The following is a 22,843-nucleotide window of genomic DNA, read 5'->3' as shown; positions in this document are numbered from 1 at the left end:
AGCTGCTGCAGTTAGATTTTCTTTGTAGGTGTGAAATAGTTTTAGGAAAGGGGAAGCCAGGTTAACGTGATGTTTCATTGCCAAGGAGCTTCCAGACAAAGTTGCAGTCTTCTTGCAGTATTATGTGGGAGAACGTCAAATTCTCATTTTTTATTCAACAGAATTTGATTCACAACTTCACCGGTGATTTTGCCTTTTTCGGAGATTCTCCATTGTGCACATTCCCGAAAAAGATGTGGCGTAGATCAGCTTCTTTCATTCTCGACAAAAACCAAAACGACGTCTCTGAAAGTCACCATCTTTCTCCTCTTTCAGTCGTCGATTCATCATCTATGACTGAAACCCTACTACAACAGGAGCAGCAACAGCAACAGCAACAACAACTTAACCCTAATCCTGACATTTCAGCGTACTATCAAACTAGAGCGGCTCATCATGGAGTTGTTACAAGTGACTGGCTTTCTCAGGCTCAAGCTGCCGTAGACCAACCATCTGAAGACGTTGTATCCTCGAATGTTTCTTCTAAGTCTGGAGATTTGAGTGGGAAATTTAATGTGATTGATGAGTTTAATAATTGGCGTAAACAACCTGATTTGGCTGAGGCTGTTGCTGCTATTAGGGCTTTGGCTTCAGTTATAAGGTCTAGTGAAGCTACAACTATGATGGAACTTGAAATTGAACTCAAAAAAGCTTCTGATTCTCTCAAGGTTCGATTTTTTTCCTCTTATCACTACTCTTGTTGAAATTAATTTAACTCTATTTTCTGATACTATTAGGCATATCGTTTTATCTTTTCTTTCGCCCTTTTTGTTTTGGTTCTTCTCAATTCCTTAAAATTACTCATTTAAATTTGGTACTTTGAGTTTTTTAATTGGTGGAAGTAGTAGTTTTACTATCAACAGTCAAGGAAATCAATATATTGCACCCTTTGACACATTTTGATAAAGAGGTGACAAAAAGAGTGGACACAGAAGAAGAAAAATGGAGAAATAAGAATTGGAGAAGTGAAGGGGATGTCATAGAGTTCAAGTCAAAGATGAGAAAGCATACAGTTTGGAGCCCAAATTTGCTAATTTTTCTTTTACCAGCTTACAATGAATGTTGGTGGACTTATTCCCTGAGGCACCAAGAGTGGTAATAGACTGCTGCCACCTATACTGACACTGAAGGGGTTGTGGACAGTGGTGGAGAAGATCTCTTAGTGATGTTTGGTAAAGGCGAGGACCACTATGGTGGTGGTGATGAAGAGTCTGGGAGCACTACACTTTACTCTAATTAACTTGATATTTACCTCTCAAATGGCTTTTGTAGCCTTGTTGCCCATTCATGTTAATACAACATACATGTTCTCGTAGTCTGAAAATGTTTACTCAAGAAAAAGGAACACAAAATGGTCCTTTTCTTTTTTTCACTACTATTTTAGAAAGTGTTGCTCTTGTGTTTTTTAAAATACTTTTCTGTGGTGGTGGAATTATCGCCTTGAATCCTTTAATCAAATGTCAACATTCCTTTAGTCAAGTGTTAACATTATATTTACTTTTACTTTTTGACATAAAATAGAAAAGTTTGCTCTTTATATGGCGTGGTGTTCGGCAGTTTCACCCAGCAGCCTATTATCTACCAAGGGTGGAACTGATGAGCTCACACTGTGTTGTTATTGGAGTGCAAAGTTGGGAATCCAATGCACATAGTGTTACTCCTACGCCTTAACCACTCAGCCTCCCCTTGAGACAACTTTAAGATGTATTGAGCGATATAAATGGTACATGTTTATAATAAGGTTAGGTAATGCTTCTTAGACAAATTACTTTTTATTTTTCAGTCCTTATAACGTATTCGATGGTAACTGTTTTTGTGCTAAAGAAGTAGAGTAGGTTGTTTTTCCCCTTTTGTTAATATTTCCCCGTATGGAATTTTGAGATTTTTTTGAGCGGTGAAAGTTGTAAATTGTGTTGACGGAGTTTGGCCCCACAACACCCATTGCTGTTGTATTTTGTTCAAATGGGAGATTTGGAAGTTTCTTGAAAGACATGGATCTGTTTCTCTAAAGTCTATTATGATGTTTTGAGTTTTTAAGCTAACATAAATTGAATGTGGATGCCAAGGGAATAAATTTTTAAAAAATCATTGTTGTTTGTTCTTAAAAGTATATTTAAAGGTCACTGTTGTTTTGCTGAAAGAACTAAGTATCAATGAGCCATACCATCAGATATAGTACTGCCATCAGAGGAATATAGTTCGATTTGATTTCATTTGATTGTCACTACTTCATTACAGTACCTATCAAAAGAGAAGTATGTCTTTTGGGTTTGAAGGGAGAAATAGTGGTGGTTTACGAAACGTGATTTTGATGGACTAATACAACAACATGGATGCAGATCCGTTGCAGTAGTGATTATCCAATATCGCCCTTGATGGAGGGGGATATATGTCAGATGTCATTAGAGCTTTAGTATTCAACTCCTTAAATACCTGCTGTCGTAGACCCTTGTATTTTGATGTGTAAAAGTAGATTTCCGAACAGTGTACATCTATCTTATGGTAGTCAAGTAAAATTTGATTGCAAGCATACTGAGAGACTTGAGAATTTTATGCTTTATTGCTCTTTCACTATTTATGTTTGTATTGCAGTCATGGGATAAAACCTCCATCTCTTTGACAGCTGGTTGTGATTTGTTTATGCGCTATGTAACAAGAACTTCAGCATTGGAATATGAGGACTTTAATTCAGCCAAGTCTCGCTTTCTTGAACGTGCGGAGAAGTTTGGGGAAATATCTTATAAGGTATATACCATGTAATTATTAAAAGAAAAAATATTAAAGCATTTTAATCAAACTAACACAATGTGTTGTGAACCAAATTGACCCTGTAAGGGATCACCGGCTATTACAGAGTTTTATTTGGGATCCTGGCCCATTTACACTTTGTTAAAAGAGGACCAGGAGTTTGAACAACGGTTATGAAAATTATGTCGAAACTTTGGCTTTCAGTTATCTCTCATCCTCTTTCTTTGTTCTAGTATCTCATCCCCTTCTTGTTACCTTTTTCTATGTTAATCTATCTATAATTAGTATATTATTTCTTTATTGTGTGTATTATACGTTGTAATTTGTATCCTGTGAATATTATATATATCAGTGTTTGTGTTGGAAATCGGGTTTGTTTCACAATGTTTCCAAAAAAATTTTATGCAGGCTCGGAAGATAATTGCAATGCTCAGCCAAGAATTTATTTTTGATGGTTGCACCATTTTAGTACATGGCTTCTCCAGAGTTGTGTTTGAGGTTCTGAAAACAGCTGCTCAGAATAGGAAGAATTTTCGAGTTCTTTGCACTGGTTTGTGTAGAAATATTATATTTCTAGTTTATATGAACTATTGCTAGAATTCGATAGTTTTATATGTTATCAATTAAGTGGCAATTGTTTTCTCCCTTCTTTGCATGTATTTTCATATTTGTTGGGTTAGCCAAAAGTGAATGAAAAACATTTCTATCATCAATTTACTAGCTTAAGATCTTTTGCATGTTGGTAAACCAGATAGAAGTCAATAATGTTTAGGGTAGTTAAATACAAATAAGGGAAAGAGAGAACTTTCTTTGATTTTGCTCCTTTATTTATTTGTTTTGGTTACGGAGATCCACATGGAACTTTAGGAGTCAAATTTTCTGTAGTCCCATGTCAAAAAGAATGTTGTTTCTCTTTCTCAACGACTAATCGTGAAATTTTTTTTCGAGTTTCTTTGATTATGCAACACTTGTTGATTTTTAAGTATCGCGTTACATATGCATTCATCTAAACCTATTTGAGAAGATGAGCTACTATAATTTTATCACATGATAATCTGTATTCCATTATCTAAAATGCAGAAGGGAGGCCAGACAGGAGTGGGTTACGATTGTCTAACGAGCTAGCGAAGCTTGATGTTCCTGTAAAACTCTTAATAGATTCTGCTGTGGCATACAACATGGATGAAATTGACATGGTTTTTGTTGGGGCAGACGGTGTGGTTGAAAGCGGAGGTGTTATCAACATGATGGGAACCTACCAAATTGCTTTGGTAGCGAAGAGCATGAATAAACCAGTCTATGTAGCTGCTGAAAGCTACAAGGTAAGTTGAATGCATGTTATCTGTTAACATTAAGGATTCCGAACCACATATCTTCTTAAAGAGGGACATTGTAACTAGATGAACATACAGAATGCTATGTGATTCATTTGCTTCCTAACAAGTTGTAATTTCTTGCAGTTTGCTCGTCTCTATCCGCTGGACCAAAAAGATATGTTTCCAGCTTTACGTCCAATTGATTTTGGGGTGCCAATTCCGTCCAAGGTGGAGATTGAAACATCTGCTCGCGATTATACACCACCGCAGTATCTTACACTGCTATTCACAGATTTGGGCGTTCTAACACCATCCGTAGTAAGTGATGAGCTTATACAGCTATATTTATAACCCCAATGAAGTTTGATTATGTTGTAGGTATTCCAAATATTACCTATAGGAGGAAATTTTATTTTCTGTGTTCTCCCATTTTTTCTATGACATGGAAGAATATATTACTTTTTTAAGTTTGCTTATCCTTTGGGTATGAATTGAAAAAGGAATCATTAGACTATTCAGAGTAAATTCATCTTGTTTTCTTTTTATGATTTTAGTGTCCGAGTCGCTTTGGCGCACTTCAATTAAATCCATGGGATACTGATCGCCTTTCACCAATAATAGATACTAGATAACTTTGTCCACCCAAACTAGGACAGAATAGATATGAAATTGCGTTGAATCTATTGGTGACATTGATTTTAATTGATGAAACAAGCTTTGATGTGAAGAGAAAATAAGATTTCACAAATTCATTACTAATTTCAAATTATGAAAAAGAATTTTATTGCCTCATTATAGTCAATTTAAAATCTTACTGATACACATTTTGTTTTTTTAAATAAATTGTAGCATTTTTTTTGTTTTTTTGTAGTCAAATGTAACTAAAAATTTAACATAAGATTGTGGTGAACAATATGAGCATTACATCCATCAGGGTTGCTCAGTGGTTTGGGCTTGAGACTTTCATGTTGGAGGTCTCAAGTTCGAAATTTCTTGCCAGCGAAAACATGATGTTTACCTTCTGGGTCGAGCTTGTCGCATCGGGCTTGCCTAGTGTGAGTTACCTCTCTTATGTGATTTGCGAGTTATTGCATAGGAGCAGGAGTTTTATCTTGTGCCCACCCAAAGAGTAGCGGTTGCGGGTTTTCGTTGTCATCAAAGAAAAACAACAACAATATGAGCATTACATATATAATGAACACTATCATTTTTGTGAGCGTTTTTACAATTTCAAAATAATGAACGTTTTCCAAATCCCAAAACAATGAAACCCTATTGGTTAGTTAACTAGACATTTATTATAAATAAAAAAATAAAATAGAAGGAGATGGATGAATTTCAGCTTATACTAAGTCACTTTTATAGAATTTTGAATACCTTTGAGAAAAAACAAAAATCTGATGAAAAAGTATCATATAACACACTATTTCTCTCTACTATAATTAGGTCAAATCAAGTTGAGAAAAAAATGTTGAGAAAAGGTTAAAATATGATTCTTGTCCTATTATTGCACTATATGTTTTACATGCTTTAATGATCGTTTGGTTGCGAAATAAAATTAAATATTGAAAATTTAGTGTAGAATAAATTTTATACTAGATTTAGTAACGTCATAAATTTATACTCATCTAATTTAAATTATTTTATCTCAATCTCTTAAGTAGAATCTACATAGTAAATAATATAACATTAGTTTTCAACTGACCAAGACATTCAAATATACGCTAAAATTAATAAAATCCTAAATTAAAAGATAATGAAAAAAAAAAGCACACCGAAATGTGTTTGGTACAAAATTTTTTTCAAGTATACGCTTTTATCAATCATAATTTTAAGTAATCACTAATTTCAATCGAGGACAGTTAACATATAATTTTACAGAAAATAGCAAAACAAATATTTAGTTAAAAAATTAACGCAAATATTTCATCTTTATATATAACATAAAACTAACATTCAAATAAATTAAATTTAGTCTAATTTTTTTACTCAAGTCTTCACAAATTAAAAACACTAACTCCAAACTTTAAATATTGGGTAAAATATCATATTTCAAATAAATTAAGGGTAAAATTAGATTATTCTTTTTTAATTTGAATCAATTATTAGTAAGAAGAGTATTTTTTGAAGTTATTTTATTAGTTAAGGGACACATTTAAACACAAAAAAAATAATAACAACAACATTTTTTATAAAACAAACATAACAAAGAATAAAATTGACCCTGTTTAAATATGTACAAACTCAAATTCTACTATTATTTTACTTTTTGTAAAGTTTTGATAGAATTTTCTCTAGTTTAATCTTGTTCTTTTTTTGCATGATTAAACAAACACAGTGATTAGTCTCATTTTCTCTAATCTAAATTAGATTAATTATCGGTAGAATTTTGCTTTATTTAAATTCCTTATGCACATTTCTAGTTCTGGGTTTCTTAATTATATTTTAATCAAAAAATTATTGTTAATCTCTTGTTCTTTATTTTTTTTTAGTGTTTTTGTCACTCTTAACTCAAGTTTGATTATATACGTAAAGATTAAAACTTTATGATTAATTTTTTTTTAATCTTTTTTTTTCTTCTTTTGTTGGCTGTTGAATTAACAGTTGATTTAATAATTTAACTCGTTAATCCCACGAACTTTTAACTTTCGATATTCTGTTTACATATAATTTTTTTTTCTCTTTTTACATTTGATTATTAGTTGTAGATTTTAAAAAGGGTATTAGGGTTTCTATTTTGTACTTTATTTGCCTTTTCATCTGTGGCTGAATTAGCTGTTTTTTTACTCTATTTGGGTTTTCGATTCGTTCGTGGATTCGGAGCTATAATGGAAATCGTTGATGTTCTATGATTTCTCTATCTGGTGAGTGTTTTTTTGATTATACCCAGTTGGGGGTTGTTTTTTTTAGGTCGTTTATTGTTCATTGGTTTTCAGGATTTGGGTTGTTTTTGATGTTAGAATCTTGGTTTTTTTGAAGTGGGTAGGTGTAATTTGGGGTAATTTTGAGGATTTTCAAGTTGGGTATGAGTAATTTTATGAATTTGGTTGTTATTGAGACTAAAGACTTGATTTTTAAGTGGTTATTGGTGATTTTCTGGATTGGGGTGGTTATTTATGAGATCAATATGTTGCAGTTCTGTCGGTTTATGCATGTGTTGAAGGTTTGGTGTTTTTGCTCTGCTGGGGATTTTTTATATGTTCTTACATGTATAATAGGATTTCTTTTTTTCTACAGGGTTCGCTAAAAGATTCAGGGTGTAAGATTATAGTGGAGTGGAGTTTAGCTGCTGCAGTTAGATTTTCTTTGTAGGTGTGAAATAGTTTTAGGAAAGGGAAGCCAGGTTAACGTGATGTTTCATTGCCAAGGAGCTTCCAGACAAAGTTGCAGTCTTCTTGCAGTATTATGTGGGAGAACTTCTGAATATGATCAGAAGAAAGATGTACATGATGGTAAGCCGAGATATTGCTTCCCGGAGATTGTATCATCAGGGCGTTTGGAGGTGGGTATCATTCTTAATTGCTTTTGTATCTAATTTAACATGTTCTGGTTTAATACCTCTCAGTAGAAAGGTTAATCATCAGCTTGGCATATGAGCTGGTTTCTTATGTCTATTACAATTTGCTAAATGTAGGTGCAAGTGTTGAAAAACCCAAGTACCGATGAATTTCATAAAGTTTTAGATTCATGGCAGCCAAATATTGTATATTTGCAAGGAGAACTTCTTTCAAATGATGAAGTTGGTTCACTTGTTTGGGGAGGTCTTGATTTGTCTTCTGCGGAGGCCATTTCTGGACTTTTTAGTTCCATGCTGCCAACTGCTGTATGTAACTTTCTTTCCTTTGTTTTCTCACGAGAGTTTGAGCTAGTAGTGCCTTCCCTTGGTTGGATATTCGAAGGATTTTTTTTCTTGATGTCTTAAAAGATTTTATTGAAGTGTTAAACAGATTTGTATTTCAGCTGTGTTATTTTTGAAGCCATTGCCAAGTCATTAGATTTTAATATATCTTACCAAAGGGTTTAGGTTCGGATTATAAGATAATCTGCAGGATCGTTAGGTTTGTATTATTTCACTTAATTTAATAAATATGATCCAGTCAGTTGTTTTGCAGAGTCACCCTCTCTAATCATAAAAGGTGCATGGTTATTATTTGGGAGAATCAAATTTTGTGATAATTCTGCATTACTTCAATGAAGGCTGTTATTGTGCTTATGTTTTCAGTCTAGCGGTTGAGATGATGTGATTAAAGGTTTTCGTATTTTGGTCTCATTCATTTATGGATGTTTGTTCAACAATATGTTGGTTTCTGTCCACTTTACAGACTGGTGTTTCTTCCTAACTGGTACTGTAATGCCTTAATTCAAAAAATGTCTGATTAATAAATACTAAACAACCTTTTAGTGGTTAAGTTGTATTCTCCTGAAGATCCAATTATTTCGAAGTGTTCCTTTGGTCACATTATACATGCACTATTAGGACCATAAATTGCGTTAGCGTTAGTTCTGTTGTTTACTTGATGATCCAATTGTAGGTCTATTTGGAGCTCCCAAATGGAGAAAAATTGGCTGAAGCACTTCATGCTAAGGTGAGAGATTACCTGTTGTTCACTAAATTAGTTGATGAGCTGGTCAAATCTCCTCATTTAAACTAATGGATGGTTTCTTTTTGTTCCACTCCTATGCTCATTTTTGCAGGGAATTCCTTATGTGATGTACTGGAAGAGTGCATTTTCCTGCTATGCAGCATCCCATTTTCGACATGCATTTTTATGTGTGGCACAGAGGTAATCTTAGCGGTGACTCTGATGTGCAGTGATTTGATGCATTATTCTGGACTTCCGATATATTAATTGCTTGTACTTCCCTTTTGGTGCGTATTCTCTATGCTAGAGAACAGCAGATGTATTCTCACAGTTGACTTCAATAATATGGCTGTGTATCCCCTCTAGAAAACTATCTGCATTTATACATTCCCGTTAAGCTATTTCTTGTTGGTGTTTTTGTTTTTATCAAATTTTCCATTCCTTTTCCATGTCTGCTACATTTGTCTAAGATATACACTGCACTTTTGTCTTGTTTGATGGTGGCTTAGACCCTTAGTGGTAGACTTCACGGAGCTTTTCATATTGATTTTGGTGGCATTATGACCTTCTCTCTAGAGAAATGTTGTGAGGTCTCTTTGATTATCAAGAATGTTGTCTGGGGAATGTCAGGATTGTCAGCACACTTTACAGCAAAGGGATGCTTTCGCCTTTCTTTAGAGGCTTACATCAAATAATAGTACTAGTTACTTTCAGATCAGCTGACCATGTGATTGATTTCTTATCTACATTGCATTTCTAGGAGAGCTAACTGTAATAAATTTATACATGATTTTATATCTGTATGGTTGATGTAAGGAATTGATTCAAGAGGTCTACTTGTGTCCTGCAGTTCAACTTGTCATGTTTGGGATGCTTTCCAACTTGCACATGCATCCTTCAGGCTTTACTGTGTACGAAATAATTTTGCTCTCTCTGAGATGAGTCAGAGGGACAGTGATAATGTGGGTCCTCACCTGCTTGGTGATCCTCCAAACATTGATGTCCCTCCACCTGAGGCAGGTCCTGAAGATGATGAAGAAAGCAATTCTGATGCTCTTCCTGCCATAAAGATCTATGATGATGATGTGACCATGAGGTTTCTTGTCTGTGGATTGCCATGCTCATTGGTATGGGATTCGTTTATGTACTCTTTCTATTTGCGCATACGTGGCACAATTCCCTTTTTTATACTAAAGAGTTTGACTTCCAAAAATTTAAATTATTAATCAATTCAATTTTATGAGGATTCATATAGCTTGCCCCAATTTTTTTGGGCTGAGACGTAGTTGTTTTTGTAATCAATTCTATTCTGAACAACAATTGTGATCCTTCCTTTACGAAATCCTATCTGAACAAAATCCGAAAGTTGGATCAATTTGTCTATTGTTACAACTGCAATATGTTATCAAGCTGTTTGACAACAAAATGTAATAATTTCTTTATGAATTTAACTCTCTGAACTTTATCTAAACAATCAAATCAACTCACTGAGCAATTCAAAGAAGTTAGGTTAAATAGCTATCGCTACAAATGCAATATGTTAGTTAAACTTTCTCCTTATTCTTCATGTACTTAGTTTATGACTGAAGATATACAGCTTACATATATATATATTGTTCATAGCTTATCTTCTAAGTTGTATTATGTTATGTTTGGAACTAATTGTACACACCACTTATGCTATGAATGACTTCTTCTGCTCAGGATGAATGCTTGTTGGGATCTATAGCCGATGGCCTGAATGCCCTCTTAAACATAGAAGTAAGTTGCACCAAAATTCCTCTTTTTTCACCTTGTGACACAGATTTTCAATTCTTGAAGAAACGGAAGCCGCTTATGATAACAAATATAGTAATACTACTTCAGATGATTATCACTTGACAACATTTCTTTACTTCAGCTGCTCAGACTTGTCCTGTTTTTGGCTTCTCGCCATCTGACTGAGGGGTCTTTTGTAGGGTGTATAACAAAGTGTTGAATAAGGTGTATGAGTAATGCTATCATTAGTTTTGCTGAGATTATTTCTTATACACTGCTTTATTTGGTGTATTAAAAATAACATGCCTTGCATAATTTCTAAAAAAATATTTGCTTACGAAAATACCCTTGATAAAATACGGTGGAAAGAATGTATTTTGGTACATTATATGTATCTTTAATTTAAACCACAAGTTTCAAAAGTTCTCTTTATTTTCTTGAACTCCATGCCCAAGTCAAAACTAGACAAACGAATTGGAACAAAGGGAGTTATAAATTATTTTTAATTATATGATTAGATGCACGTATTTAACAAAGCTTATTTACTGTTCGTATTGTTACTTTTATATTACTTTTTTTAAATTTAAAATATGGCTTTGTAATTACCACTTGTGAAACACACCAACCATGATGTTGAATTATTTAGTAATTAAATCATGACAAAGAACAAACCTTGTATTTACTAAGCCATGCAATTACTGGACTGCGCAAATGCTACCTTATTAATTACACAACCTAGCAATTACATGCATCCTCGTTGTATCTTTTGCATGCCTACTGAAGAATGAGAAAGTAGGACGTTCATAAAATCACTAAATATTTTCTTTGTAAGACGTGATCAAGTACTGAAAAAACTGCAAATCTTTTTGTTATTCCAGATGCGAGGGAGTAAGCTGCATAACCGGGTCAGGTATTTCTCTGATGGATCTTGTGGATCAGTAACAATTTATTTTCCCGACCTGCTTTGGAGTTGTTATCTTCCTTTTCTAAAATTTGATGGCGAATAGCATTTTAAAATCTAGTCCACCTGTTGATGGCATCTTAAGACAAGGAAACTTACATGTTTCATATCTGATTGCTTTCATTTATTCTATGAGGAATCTCAGCTAGATTTGCTTATTTTTCTTCTGGTTTGCCAGTCAGCTAGACTTCAGCATTATGCACTTCCCTGATTAAATGCTTTCTCTATGTGCTGCTCTCTTGTCAAATTTTGTGCACCTAATGTTGCTTCTCTGTGATACAGTGCCCTTCCACCTCCTCTTCAGGCTGGTACATTTTCCCGTGGTGTTGTGACTATGCGGTGTGATCTGTCAACCAGTAGTTCTGCTCATATTTCACTTCTAGTTTCAGGCAGTGCTCAAACATGTTTTGATGATCTGGTAATTCTTGCAGTATGTTCGTGTATAAGCAAATGACTTTAATCTCCCTCTGATAACAGATTGGCTTATGTATATCTCCCTGTTAATTTTCAGCTATTAGAGAATCACATAAAAAGTGAAATCATTGAAAATAGTACGCTGGTTCATGTACTGCCAAGTGATGAGGAAAATAGACCACCTATATCTGCGCCTCGCAGATCAATGTCTGTAGCTTGTGGATCAGAAGTATTTGAAGTTTGCATGAAGGTTCCGATGTGGGCTTCACAGGTCCTTTATTTTCACTTCTCTTTGTTTCTCTTTTTTTTCCCTTTGAATCTTTTTGAGAGATACCCCGAGAGAAGAAGAGGGTGAATCCAATATTTGACTCCAGGTTTTCTTTGAACTAATGGATGATTAATCAGTATATGTCTGTCCTCATAAAGAACAAAACAGTTTCTGTGCTTGTACTAAGTGCAGTATCTCTCATCTTCTAATTTCTTGTTACAAAAGTTTGCCTTCTCGTTTGTATGTTAAGAGGATGGGTCTATACATGTGATGGTTGATCTAGTCATTGTTGTTCTTCTTTTATGTTGCTTAGTCACCTTTTCATATTTGTACCATTAAAGGATTGTGTGCTGAATTCCAGGATCACTAAAAGTTTTTGTTCATATTTTCATTAGTTTTAAAATAGAAAGGAGTTAATTCATATATTCATAGTTGATGGTGTTTACCACCTGCTCTAGGTTTAGTTAGTCCTTTATAGCTTTGTTCTTCTTGTCCATTATTTTCAGGTTTTGAGACAATTGGCTCCTGATGTTTCATATCGTAGTTTAGTTGCACTTGGCATTGCTAGCATTCAGGGACTAGCTGTAGCTTCTTTTGAAAAAGATGATGCTCAACGACTTCTTTTCTTCTGCACAAAGCAAGGGAAGGATGGGTTTTTTGGTAATTTTAAGATAGGCAATCCTCCAGCATGGTTAAGACCGCCTGCTCCTAGTAGAAAGAGGTCTGATTTTTATCAGGGAGCGAGTTATATTTGCCAAAATGGGTTAACACCTGGAAATCATGTGGCTGTGAAAGAAGAGAAAGAAAGTCGATTAGGGAATGGTGTTGCAACACCTCTGGTGACTGCTAGACAAAAACTCAAAGTTGCTGCTATGAGGCCCATTCCTCATGTCCGTCACCAGAAAATGCTACCCTTTTCACGAATTTCGGAGCTGGATAGCCTTGATGGGAACCAGGTGAAAACAAATCTGCCCATCATTCCTTCTTCAACTAAGGGTAGCAATGTTGGAGTAACTCCGGCCACCCATCGAAAATCAGCATCAAGCTCACATCAGGCTAAGCAAATTATATCCTTGAATCCTCTTCCACTGAAGAAACATGGTTGTGGGCGAAGCCCAATACATGTGTGTTCTGAGGTAAGATAAGTTTTCCTTTCGTATATATATATATAGATTTTTTTTGATCAATTAAATGTATTTTCAATTATAAACATCGCCAAAAATACTATATACAAGGGGTATACCAAAAGGTAAAGAATCTACAAGAAGACGTGATTCTCTGCAAACTCCAACCCTTCATCTATTCAGCAAGGGACTTTTGTATGCACCAAAAGAAAATAATAAAACTGAGACTGCTCCTGAACTGAGAGAAGCTTGACTCTACTCCTTCAAACACTCCTATTTCTCTCTCCAAACAACCACATTAACGCACGAAGGACCATGTTCCAAGCCCTACATATTCTCCCACTCTTCCAGCTGAACTCTTTCACAGCTATTGGTAATGCTATGGGGTGCCAAACCACCTAAATATATTCCACCATAGTCTCATGGTAAACCCACAATGTATAAGAAGATGGTCCTCGCCCGTGTCCTTGTACGTGTAAGACCAGCTGACGCGGATAACCTTCCACTTTCTAAGATCCTTTCATATATATTTTCATGCATAACTTTGCTTAAGGAATCTAATTTCTGCATAGGATGATGTTGTTTATCTGCTGTTTACCTATGTAACTGGCATTATTGCAATTTGACAGAACACTCTATAAGATAATTGGTTTCTGAACTCTTACGCTTATTTTCTAAGAAAAATATGTGTTGGGATTTCAGACATTGTATTTGTGAAGCTTGTCATCATTCAATGGTAATTTACAATATTCATTCTAGCATATATGATGTATAGGGGCCTTGCATGATTTTTTATTCTTAAGAAGGATTGCCGTTTTTTTTTTTGGAACTTTGTAGTTCTTTTAGATGAGAATGTGTTGACTCAAACTTATGGAATCAAGTTATTTAATCTGCATTACCTGATAAGAGATTTTCTTTTAACACCAGTTGCTCTCAGAATACATTCTGCACCTCGGATGTGTCTTTTCACTTTACTCTACTGATTGGATTATAACAACATGGATAATTGTAATTATTTTTTCTTGTTCCCTTTTTTCTGCCCAACCTATTTACAGGAGGAATTTCTGAAAGATGTAATGCAGTTTTTAATTCTTCGTGGGCATACTCGTCTCATTCCTCAAGGTGGCATTGCTGAGTTTCCAGACGCTATTCTCAATGCCAAACGCCTTGACCTCTTTAACTTGTATAGGGAGGTGAGCTTTCTTTCTTTGTAACTTATTAAGTACATTTCAGGAATCTGTTTACGGTGTAGAACAATATATATTATAATCCCTTGTTGAAAAAATGACAGGACTCGAACATTGTCCTAATTTGTAAATTAAATGTTCTTCAGGTGGTTTCAAGGGGTGGGTTTCATGTTGGCAACGGCATCAATTGGAAAGGGCAAGTTTTCTCAAAGATGCGAAATCACACAGTAACCAATAGGATGACTGTAAGGCCTCTACTCAGTATGACATATCATAGCCTGTTCCGATTCCAACAACAATTTTTTGACTAAGCATGTTTCTCTCTGTACCTGGTTGAAAGAACTGCATATTTGTTTATGTTCACAAGTTTTTGTGGATGCTTATACTTCTTCGTGAGAACTGTTACTTCAGGATTTTTTACTTCTCATTTTTCAATCCCCTTTTTATGTTTACTTGCGGAAACTTGAACAGCTCTTTTTAACAAAATAATTTCTTGAACCAGGGTGTTGGGAATACACTTAAAAGACATTATGAAACTTACCTTTTGGAGTATGAATTGGCTCATGATGATGTTGATGGAGAGTGCTGCTTGTTATGTAACAGGTCAATTCCTGTTCGTTTAGTTTTAATGCTGCTCGTTATTAAAGTTGTAATAATGTTTGCCTAACATGATGTTTCCTTATGTCCTCCAGTAGTGCTGCTGGAGATTGGGTTAACTGTGGGATTTGTGGTGAGTGGGCACATTTTGGCTGTGATAGAAGACCAGGTCTCGGCGCCTTCAAGGTACCACTTTGATCTCCATAACCAACCTCTTTCATCTTTTAGTAGTCTAAGAGGATTTTTGATGTGAAGTATGGGCTGGTTCTTGTTGCAGGACTATGCAAAGACAGATGGACTGGAATACATATGTCCGCAATGCAGCGTGACTAATTTTAAAAAGAAGGTGCTGAGAACAGCAAACGGATATTCCTGAACCTAAGCTTAATGACTTCAACAACAGCAATCCCAATTGATTATATACATGTATTCTCTTAGAACATCAACTGTGTTTTTGCAGAGAAATTAGTTAAAGCTTGTATTACTTTGGGCATTAACTTCTTGTGTTTGTTCTGGACAAACAGAGGAAGACGCGGAGGCGTATATTGAACAGAAGTGAAAAGGCGTTGGAAGGCGCCAGGCGGTGACTAGGAGTGGTGCCACTCTCATTAGGAGGAAGAATTGTAGAGATAGGGAAAGGGTTGAGACTGCAGGCAGGCAGGCAGGCTCATGGCAAGTCTTTGTAATATATATAATCCTCTGTTGAGGATGTGATATTTTGTAGCTTGGTTGGTGGAATTCATATTTCTGAAATTTCACACATCTTTTTTTTTTTTTTTGTCTTCTTTTCTGTCCACCTTGAATTTTCTTCTACTTTATTTTTCTAGTCTGCGAGCCGGGAATTTTAGTAGCTTAGTTGATTGGTTACTTGAACTTTCACCGATTTACCACCTTATACTTCCTTTTTTCTTCTTCTCTTACCCTCATTTCCTTTTTTTATAGAAAAAAGGTCAAAAAGAGTAATTAATACTAATTAAACTTGTTTAATCAAAGTGATCTTTAATAAACTATAAAAAAATAAATCAAATAGAAGGAAGAGAAACTGCGATAGAAGTTATATACGTCAGATTAACTTAGTGACCATTTGTGTGTGGATATATTTTTTTGCTTTCTTTTGGAATTAAATTCTGAAAATCATTTTTGACTATAAAATTTTTGAAACGGAACTCCAACATTTTAAAACATCAAAAAAATATTTTCACAAAGATTTAAAAGTAATTTAATAATTTGTATTCATGGAGAAACATAACTTTAAGCCGATGAGAAATGGTTACGCCTAGGAATATTGTGGAGTTCGAAATTTAAAGGGGAAAAAAAGTTGACAAAAATTTCAAAAGGGTAAATATAAAAAAAATTTCTAATCAAAATGGTAAAATTGCTACTGACTAGCAATTTATTTTGACGGCGTTAAGAAAAATCGCTGCTCATATTGCACAATTTTTATTTTTATTTTGAAATCGCTGCCTTTTTGCGCGATTTTTGTTATTGTTTTTTTTAAGTTTTATTTTTTAACAAATCGCTGTCGAGGCAGCGAATTTAGTGAAATTTTAATTTTTAATTTGTGTATTTTAAATCACTGCATTTGCAACGATTTTAGTGAATTTTGTTTTTATTTTTAAATTATGAATTGTAAATTACTGCCTTCGCAGTGATTTTATTTATTATTTATTTTTAGTAAATCGCTGCCTTTGGAGCGATTTTAGTTTTTTCTTCTTTTTAAAATTGTGTAATCGCTGCCTTTGCAGCGATTTTTAGTTAATTTTTTTTTCAAATTTTTTGTGTATTTTTTTTAAAATTGAAACTTCTTTTTTTTTAAATTATATTACTTAAAAAATAATTGGCTGAAATAATTATAAAATATAATTTTAAAAAAAAAGAAGTTCCAATTTTTAAAAAAAAATCCACAAATTTTGAAAAAAAAATTAACTAATTTTTTTTTAAAAAAAAAAAACTAAAATCGCTGCCTTAGAAGCGATTTACTAAAAAAAATAATAACTAAAATCGCTGCAAAGGCAGCGAATTACAATTCATAATTTAAAAATAAAAACAAATTTCACTAAAATCATTGCAAATGCAGCGATTTAAAATACACAAATAAAAAATTAAAATTTTACTAAATTCGCTGTCTTGGTAGCGATTTGTTAAAAAAAAAAAAACTTAAAAAACAACAACAACAAAAATCGCTGTCAAGGCAGCAATTTCAAAATTAAAATAAAAATTGTACAATATTGCTGCTCGAGCAGCGATTTTGCTTAACGCCGTCAAAATAAATCGCTGCGTCAGTTGCGATTTTACCTTTTGATTAGAGAGTGTTTTGATATAACATTTGGAATTTTTGTTAACTTTTTTAGCCCTTCAGGCTTCGGACTCGATATTGTGCCGATGAAAAATGATTTCAGCAGAAGATTGATTATTGTAATTTGATATATTTTGATGCTTATTTGTGACTTACTTACTAATTGTGATTGATGCATTTGTTACTTATGATCTTGATCTTGATATTGACTTACTTGATACGTGTTGAATTGTGACTTATTAAGCGTTATAAGTTGTTTATTATAGATTTGTTAGGTTGAATTGATTTTTGTGCAAGTTGTAGTTTAAGGAGGTTCGATTGGATAATTATCGTTTTCTAGCTAGATACTTCACTTATTAAATTGCTTGCTGAATATTGTGTTGTTGGTACTCAGTCTTTTTTTCTACACTTGTGTAGCTTTCGAGCCCCATACTGTGTAATCGTTTTTCTTCTCCTACTTTCTGAGGGTTGTCAAAGAACTATTTAGAGGTAGTTGCTTGTCATCTCGATGGACCCTCTTTTTCTTTCTTTTATGCTTTGTTCTATTTGAGAAACAAAGGGTGAGACTTGTACTTATTTCTTAATTCCGCACTTTATGTATTAATGACTTGTACACGTGACAATCAAGTTTTAAATTGTTAAAAAAAAGAATAATTTTTTTCCGTTTTTATTTTGTTCTTGCTTTATCTTATTATCTTTTTGTCATTTCGTTGGATTGAGACTAACTTTTCTTGATGAAAATGAATAAGTGTCATCACATCCACTTTAGATCGTGGCATTGACAAGACATTGACGGAAAAAAAAACGTAATTAAGTGACTACAGGAGGGGCAATAAAGTAAAACACGAAGCATCCACTATTTAAAGAGTTTTCTGATAGATTCTTCTCGAAATATCCGCAAAAGCAAATTTTGACAGTACTTTTCACTTCTCACCGGTACCGGAAAAAGCAATGTGTGGTGGTGCCATAATCTCCGATTGGATACCGCCGTCTCGATCTTCGAGCCGACTCACCGCCGACCAGTTATGGGGTTGCGCCGACCTGCAAAACAAGAAGAGGAACAAGAAGAAGAGGAATCCTTCCAATTACCACTCTAAGCGCTTGAGATCTGAGAATGTAGACTTTGAAGCTGATTTTCAGGATTTTAAGGATTTTTCTGATGATGAAGAAGCTTATAGTTTTGATATCAAACCCTTTGTTTTCTCTGCTTCTGAACTCTCTGGAACCTCTGCTGGTAAAATATTAAAAAAATACTTCTCTTTCCTTAGAAAAATATTCTGGCTTTGTGGGAAACGCAGAGAAATTTAATTGAAATTTGGAGGTGTTAAAATGAGCTGAGTGAATGAATGAGTGTAGTGTTTGTTTTATTTTCTGGGCAGGTCGAATTTTTTCCTTCTTTTAGGCTGAAGCTTAGATTTAGTATCCTTGAAGTTTGAGCTTTTTTCTGTGGGTTCTGCTATTTTGTTCATCGGGTAAAAGATTGTATGTGTTTTTTATTGTTCATGTATTCTTTCGATTGAGTTTGTTACACTATTGGCTATTGTTTGGGCTTGGAATGGGATTTTTGATTCTGCTGGAGAAGTTGAATATAGCTTGAAATGTGTTATATAATTGTTATATCTGTTGAAATTATTGGTATTTCATTTGCATTAGTGTGTGGCTATTCTTTGGGCTTCTATTTTTGCCAAAAATGCTGGATTTAGATTGAGATTGGTTGTAATTATTATTTTGGTCGAAATTATTGGTATTCGATTTATGTAGATGGCTATTCATCTAAGTGAAGAAGATGAGTGTTGAACAAGAAGCCAAGATGCTGTTTTTCTCGATTATTAGCCAGAAATATATTGAAAAAAATTTCCTGATAGAAGATGCCTCTTAATTTTATTAGGGCTGTGTAGTAAGTTCTTGTTTGGTGTATGAAAGTTTCATGGTGTTTCCTGAGTATAAACATAAGTAGATGGCTGGGTATGCATCTAAGTTTTAGCTAGCTTCTGTTGTATCGGAGTTTCATCTTGGCACAGTATTGATAGTTTGCTCAAGCTAACAAATTCTTTTGGTAAGATCATCGAGATTCATGTGATCTGTTTATTTGGATTAGAAGTCTCTGTTCAAGCACAATTTGGTTGTGAAAAATAGATATTCACAGAGCATGTTCGTCAGATTATGATTCCTTTACCTGATGGGGGTTGGCCGGTTGGCTACATGATGCCTATAGTTTAAATTTAAAATGATTGAGTTGTGTTCTTTTGTAAGTTTCGTGCATATGAGACTAGGGAACATGTAATGTACAAGTGTAGTTTGACAAAGATACGAATTTTCTTGGGAGAACTTGGCTTGATAAAACCTGTCATTGCAATTTATTACAAGCAATTATTAGGAAACGTGATGTGCATGTTGTGTCTCTGGGTGTCTCAATTTCTTAATCATCGTGATGGATTGGTTCTTGCAAATTATTGTGTTGCTGTTAATGTCTGAAGTGGTTTTTTCTTTTTGTATGTGAAAGGATCCAAATCACTGCTATCTGTTGATGCAAACAAGGAAGTTGAGAAATCTGCGAAGAGACAGAGGAAGAATCAGTATAGGGGGATCAGAAAGCGTCCTTGGGGTAAGTGGGCAGCTGAAATACGTGATCCACAGAAGGGGGTCCGAGTTTGGATTGGAACTTTTAATACTGCAGAAGAAGCTGCCAGAGCTTATGATGCTGAAGCTAGGAGGATCAGAGGCAATAAAGCTAAAGTAAACTTTCCTGATGAAGCTTCAGTGCCTGCCTCGAGGCAAGCTGGTAAGGTGAATCCTCGGAAGGTTCTTTCTGATGAGAGCTCTAACCCAGTTCCGCCCAACACCATGCTTATGAACAACTTGAATAGTGGATATTGTGACAATGTGGGCCTGCTCGAAGAGAAAACAAAGACTCTGAATGGCTACGAAGCTTTGTGTGTGACTCCTGTAGATACAGGACCTAACCCATATGCCCATCCAGCTGCTGCTGGTGTTTACTTCAATTCTGACCAAGGAAGTAACTCTTTTGGCCCCTCAGACTTTTGGGGAGAAACATGTTCAAGGACTCCAGACATATCATCTGTTCTGTCAGCTGCTATAGAATGCGATGAAGCTCAATTTATTGAAGGTGTCGACCTGGAGGAGAAACCAAAATCTTGTACCAACAATTTGGGGCCTAATAATGTGAACACTGCACAAAAGCCACCTGAAGTATTTTCAACTTTTGAATCCCAGTTGAAGTTCTATCAGACGCCATACTCAGAAGGAAATATGGATGTACCAGTCGATGCCTTCCTCGATTCAGATGCTACTCAGGGTGTTGAAAATGCTATGGACCTTTGGTCCTTTGATGAGCTTTCTTCTTTAATGGGAGGCGTCTGAGAATGTGTAACCTGCAGATTCTCTGTAAATAAGGGCTTCATGTGAAGATGAGGTTTGCTCCTCATCTCTCGTCTCCAAACAACGCCCAAGTCACTTGACCTAAGTGTAAATTCAAAATTTAACTTGTTTGATCTGTCTTTTCTTCTTTTAGGTGTCTGTGTTAAGGAGGATGATGACAAGTTGACAACCATTCAAGCATGTTTAGGATTCCATGGATGGTGTACTGAGTAAGTGTTTTGGTTGTATAGACCAATAGGTGGGTAATTAGTTTATTAACAACTGTTGACAACAAGCTGAAGTTTCCAAATTTTGCATCAATGTGGATGATAATTGATGGTTCAAAATGCTTTAATATTTCACAACTTGGTTATTCATGGCTAGTTGCTTGACATTGTTTATCCTATATTGCATATGCTGACTGACAAGGCTTTTTGCTCATAGGATTTGAGAACCTAATTTCAAGTTTTGATTTTAAACTAGCATTTGTTTATGAATTTTCTACAAAAAATTTACTTTAGCTCATGATTTCAAATTCTATGACAAAAAAAAATAGGACTTGGAAATCTCTAATTGTGATCTTAATTTTTTTTTAAGTATAAAATTTGAATCATAAGTTTATATTTTGATGAGTTTTATATTTTACTAGAACAAATTCATGATTTTAAATTTTGCAAATGAAAGCTGATAGTTTGAAATAATGATTTGAAATTTGGTTAGTTTTTAAGTTCAAATTTTAAACATGAAATCTCAATAATGTATGAAAACTATTAAACCCTATTCAACTCTTATACATTCATACATATTGAGCAAATTGTTGTTCAAAAACCAGTGGAATATTTTAAGGCGTTGAGTTAATAAATCGTATATCTTCATGTTCTTTTTATAAACATACAAATATTTGTAGTTACACGTTATTAAAACTGATTTAAAAGTTGGAAGGACATTTTTGACCATTTTTCATAGATAGAATTAAAATTGTATGCTACTATTAGAAAGTCGTTTGGTTTAGAGATAAAAATAACAATTTTAGAATAAATTGCAGAATTATCTTATTTCACGTTTGGTTACTACACAATCGTGACACTCTTCTCTTAAAATATTTATTGTTGTACTCTTTTTTTAAAGTCAAACTAAATGAGTTCTGATTAATATTTTGAGATTATTTTTATACCATATTAATATAAAAATTACAATATTATTCGTATTATATCTAAGTATCTAAATTTCAATTTAAAATATTAAACTATTTTAATTTAATTTTAAAAATTAATTAAAATAACTCTCGAGTTATAAAATCAGATTTAATCATATATGAGATGTTTAAACAAAAATTACATAACCAACCTTCAACTTTGCTGTTGTTTATAAAAAAAAATGCATGAATATTTATTACACCATTATATATAACTTTAATTACGTACTAAAGTCTAGAAGTTAGAAGATTTACCTCAAATCATAAGCATATTATATTTACATTGATGTTAATGTTACTAATTTATGATAATTTTGAATGTCAAATGGTGTGAAAGACGAAATGATTTTGCTAAAGTCCTTACTATACATAAATAATATGGAAAAACTACATAAATTAGATATGCTTGGATTCTTATATACTATTGTTATTTATACTTTCAAAATATTATGTTTCTTATCACTAATTAAAAGCTTTTTATCATATATTAAAAAAATATATTTACATACATATATTTTACTACTAATACGCAAATATAAGAAAAAGATGAACGAGATTCGTTATGTATCTCAGATACATAAAATTATACTGGATGCATTTGTTGATCTTTGACTATTATTATTAGTATTTTCTTTTTAAAAAAAGAAGAAGATTTGTTCCTTGATCTTCGATTTTTATTTTTTTTAAAAAAGATGATACATTCATTGATTTTAACCTTAAATTAAGGGATTTGATTAATTAAGTTTTCAAAAGTAGTTATCCACGTATAAAATACAGGTTTTGTATCAAGGATCTCCATCTCATTATTTATGAGATTTTATGTTATATGGCAAAACAGTAAAAAAAGAAGAAGTAATTAGCTCTTAATATTATGAGATTATTGGTGTTTATCGGTTATAAACATCAAATCAGGATTAATTTAAAAAAGTCTAAAGAGTTGAGGGTTAAAACAAGAGTTCGGATTCAAAATGATAAAAAA

At 33.7% G+C, this 22,843-nt stretch overlaps 3 protein-coding genes across 4 annotated transcripts; all 3 read left to right on the top strand.

Annotated features, from left to right (window-relative positions):
* The first annotated feature begins 134 nt into the window (after positions 1-134).
* Positions 135-4,628, top strand: LOC107007365 (translation initiation factor eIF-2B subunit alpha-like). Its single transcript, XM_015205959.2, has 5 exons — positions 135-707; positions 2,632-2,784; positions 3,196-3,337; positions 3,868-4,109; positions 4,248-4,628. The coding sequence occupies exons 1-5, from the start codon at positions 234-236 to the stop codon at positions 4,452-4,454; spliced, it is 1,218 nt and encodes a 405-aa protein (XP_015061445.1). The 5' UTR covers positions 135-233; the 3' UTR covers positions 4,455-4,628.
* A 2,064-nt stretch (positions 4,629-6,692) lies between these two features.
* Positions 6,693-15,845, top strand: LOC107007363 (AT-rich interactive domain-containing protein 4). Of its 2 annotated transcripts, XR_003575664.1 has the most exons (17): positions 6,693-6,967; positions 7,341-7,605; positions 7,738-7,926; positions 8,636-8,689; positions 8,799-8,887; positions 9,537-9,813; positions 10,391-10,447; positions 11,323-11,354; positions 11,688-11,823; positions 11,917-12,090; positions 12,594-13,223; positions 14,267-14,404; positions 14,545-14,643; positions 14,901-15,001; positions 15,091-15,181; positions 15,273-15,421; positions 15,520-15,834. XR_003575664.1 is itself a non-coding variant. In XM_027913522.1 (16 exons), the coding sequence occupies exons 2-16, from the start codon at positions 7,456-7,458 to the stop codon at positions 15,369-15,371; spliced, it is 2,316 nt and encodes a 771-aa protein (XP_027769323.1). In that variant the 5' UTR covers positions 6,693-6,967; positions 7,341-7,455; the 3' UTR covers positions 15,372-15,845. The 2 variants fall into 2 exon arrangements, 1 of the variants encoding a protein (XP_027769323.1); XM_027913522.1 differs by having other exon boundaries at positions 15,273-15,845.
* A 2,340-nt stretch (positions 15,846-18,185) lies between these two features.
* Positions 18,186-21,075, top strand: LOC107005404 (ethylene-responsive transcription factor RAP2-12-like). The gene is made up of 3 exons (XM_015203988.2): positions 18,186-18,525; positions 19,795-20,724; positions 20,824-21,075. Exons 1-2 carry the CDS (start codon positions 18,243-18,245, stop codon positions 20,670-20,672), a joined length of 1,161 nt encoding a protein of 386 aa, XP_015059474.1. The 5' UTR covers positions 18,186-18,242; the 3' UTR covers positions 20,673-20,724; positions 20,824-21,075.
* The last annotated feature ends 1,768 nt before the right edge of the window (positions 21,076-22,843 follow it).

This window comes from Solanum pennellii, chromosome 12 (assembly GCF_001406875.1).
Source record: "Solanum pennellii chromosome 12, SPENNV200".
Taxonomy (NCBI): Eukaryota; Viridiplantae; Streptophyta; class Magnoliopsida; order Solanales; family Solanaceae; genus Solanum; species Solanum pennellii.
This window is presented reverse-complemented; position numbering and strand designations above follow the sequence as displayed.

Excerpts from the sequence above, each read along its gene's own strand:
- LOC107007365 (XM_015205959.2), top strand. The coding sequence starts at position 234 with ATGTGGCGTAGATCAGCTTCTTTCATTCTCGACAAAAACCAAAACGAC. Across the intron at positions 2,785-3,195 it reads TTGGGGAAATATCTTATAAG|GCTCGGAAGATAATTGCAAT; the intron begins GTATATACCATG and ends AATTTTATGCAG. Across the intron at positions 3,338-3,867 it reads TTTTCGAGTTCTTTGCACTG|AAGGGAGGCCAGACAGGAGT; the intron begins GTTTGTGTAGAA and ends TCTAAAATGCAG.
- LOC107007363 (XM_027913522.1), top strand. The coding sequence starts at position 7,456 with ATGTTTCATTGCCAAGGAGCTTCCAGACAAAGTTGCAGTCTTCTTGCA. Across the intron at positions 7,606-7,737 it reads TATCATCAGGGCGTTTGGAG|GTGCAAGTGTTGAAAAACCC; the intron begins GTGGGTATCATT and ends TGCTAAATGTAG. Across the intron at positions 11,355-11,687 it reads AAGCTGCATAACCGGGTCAG|TGCCCTTCCACCTCCTCTTC; the intron begins GTATTTCTCTGA and ends TCTGTGATACAG.
- LOC107005404 (XM_015203988.2), top strand. The coding sequence starts at position 18,243 with ATGTGTGGTGGTGCCATAATCTCCGATTGGATACCGCCGTCTCGATCT. Across the intron at positions 18,526-19,794 it reads ACTCTCTGGAACCTCTGCTG|GATCCAAATCACTGCTATCT; the intron begins GTAAAATATTAA and ends TGTATGTGAAAG.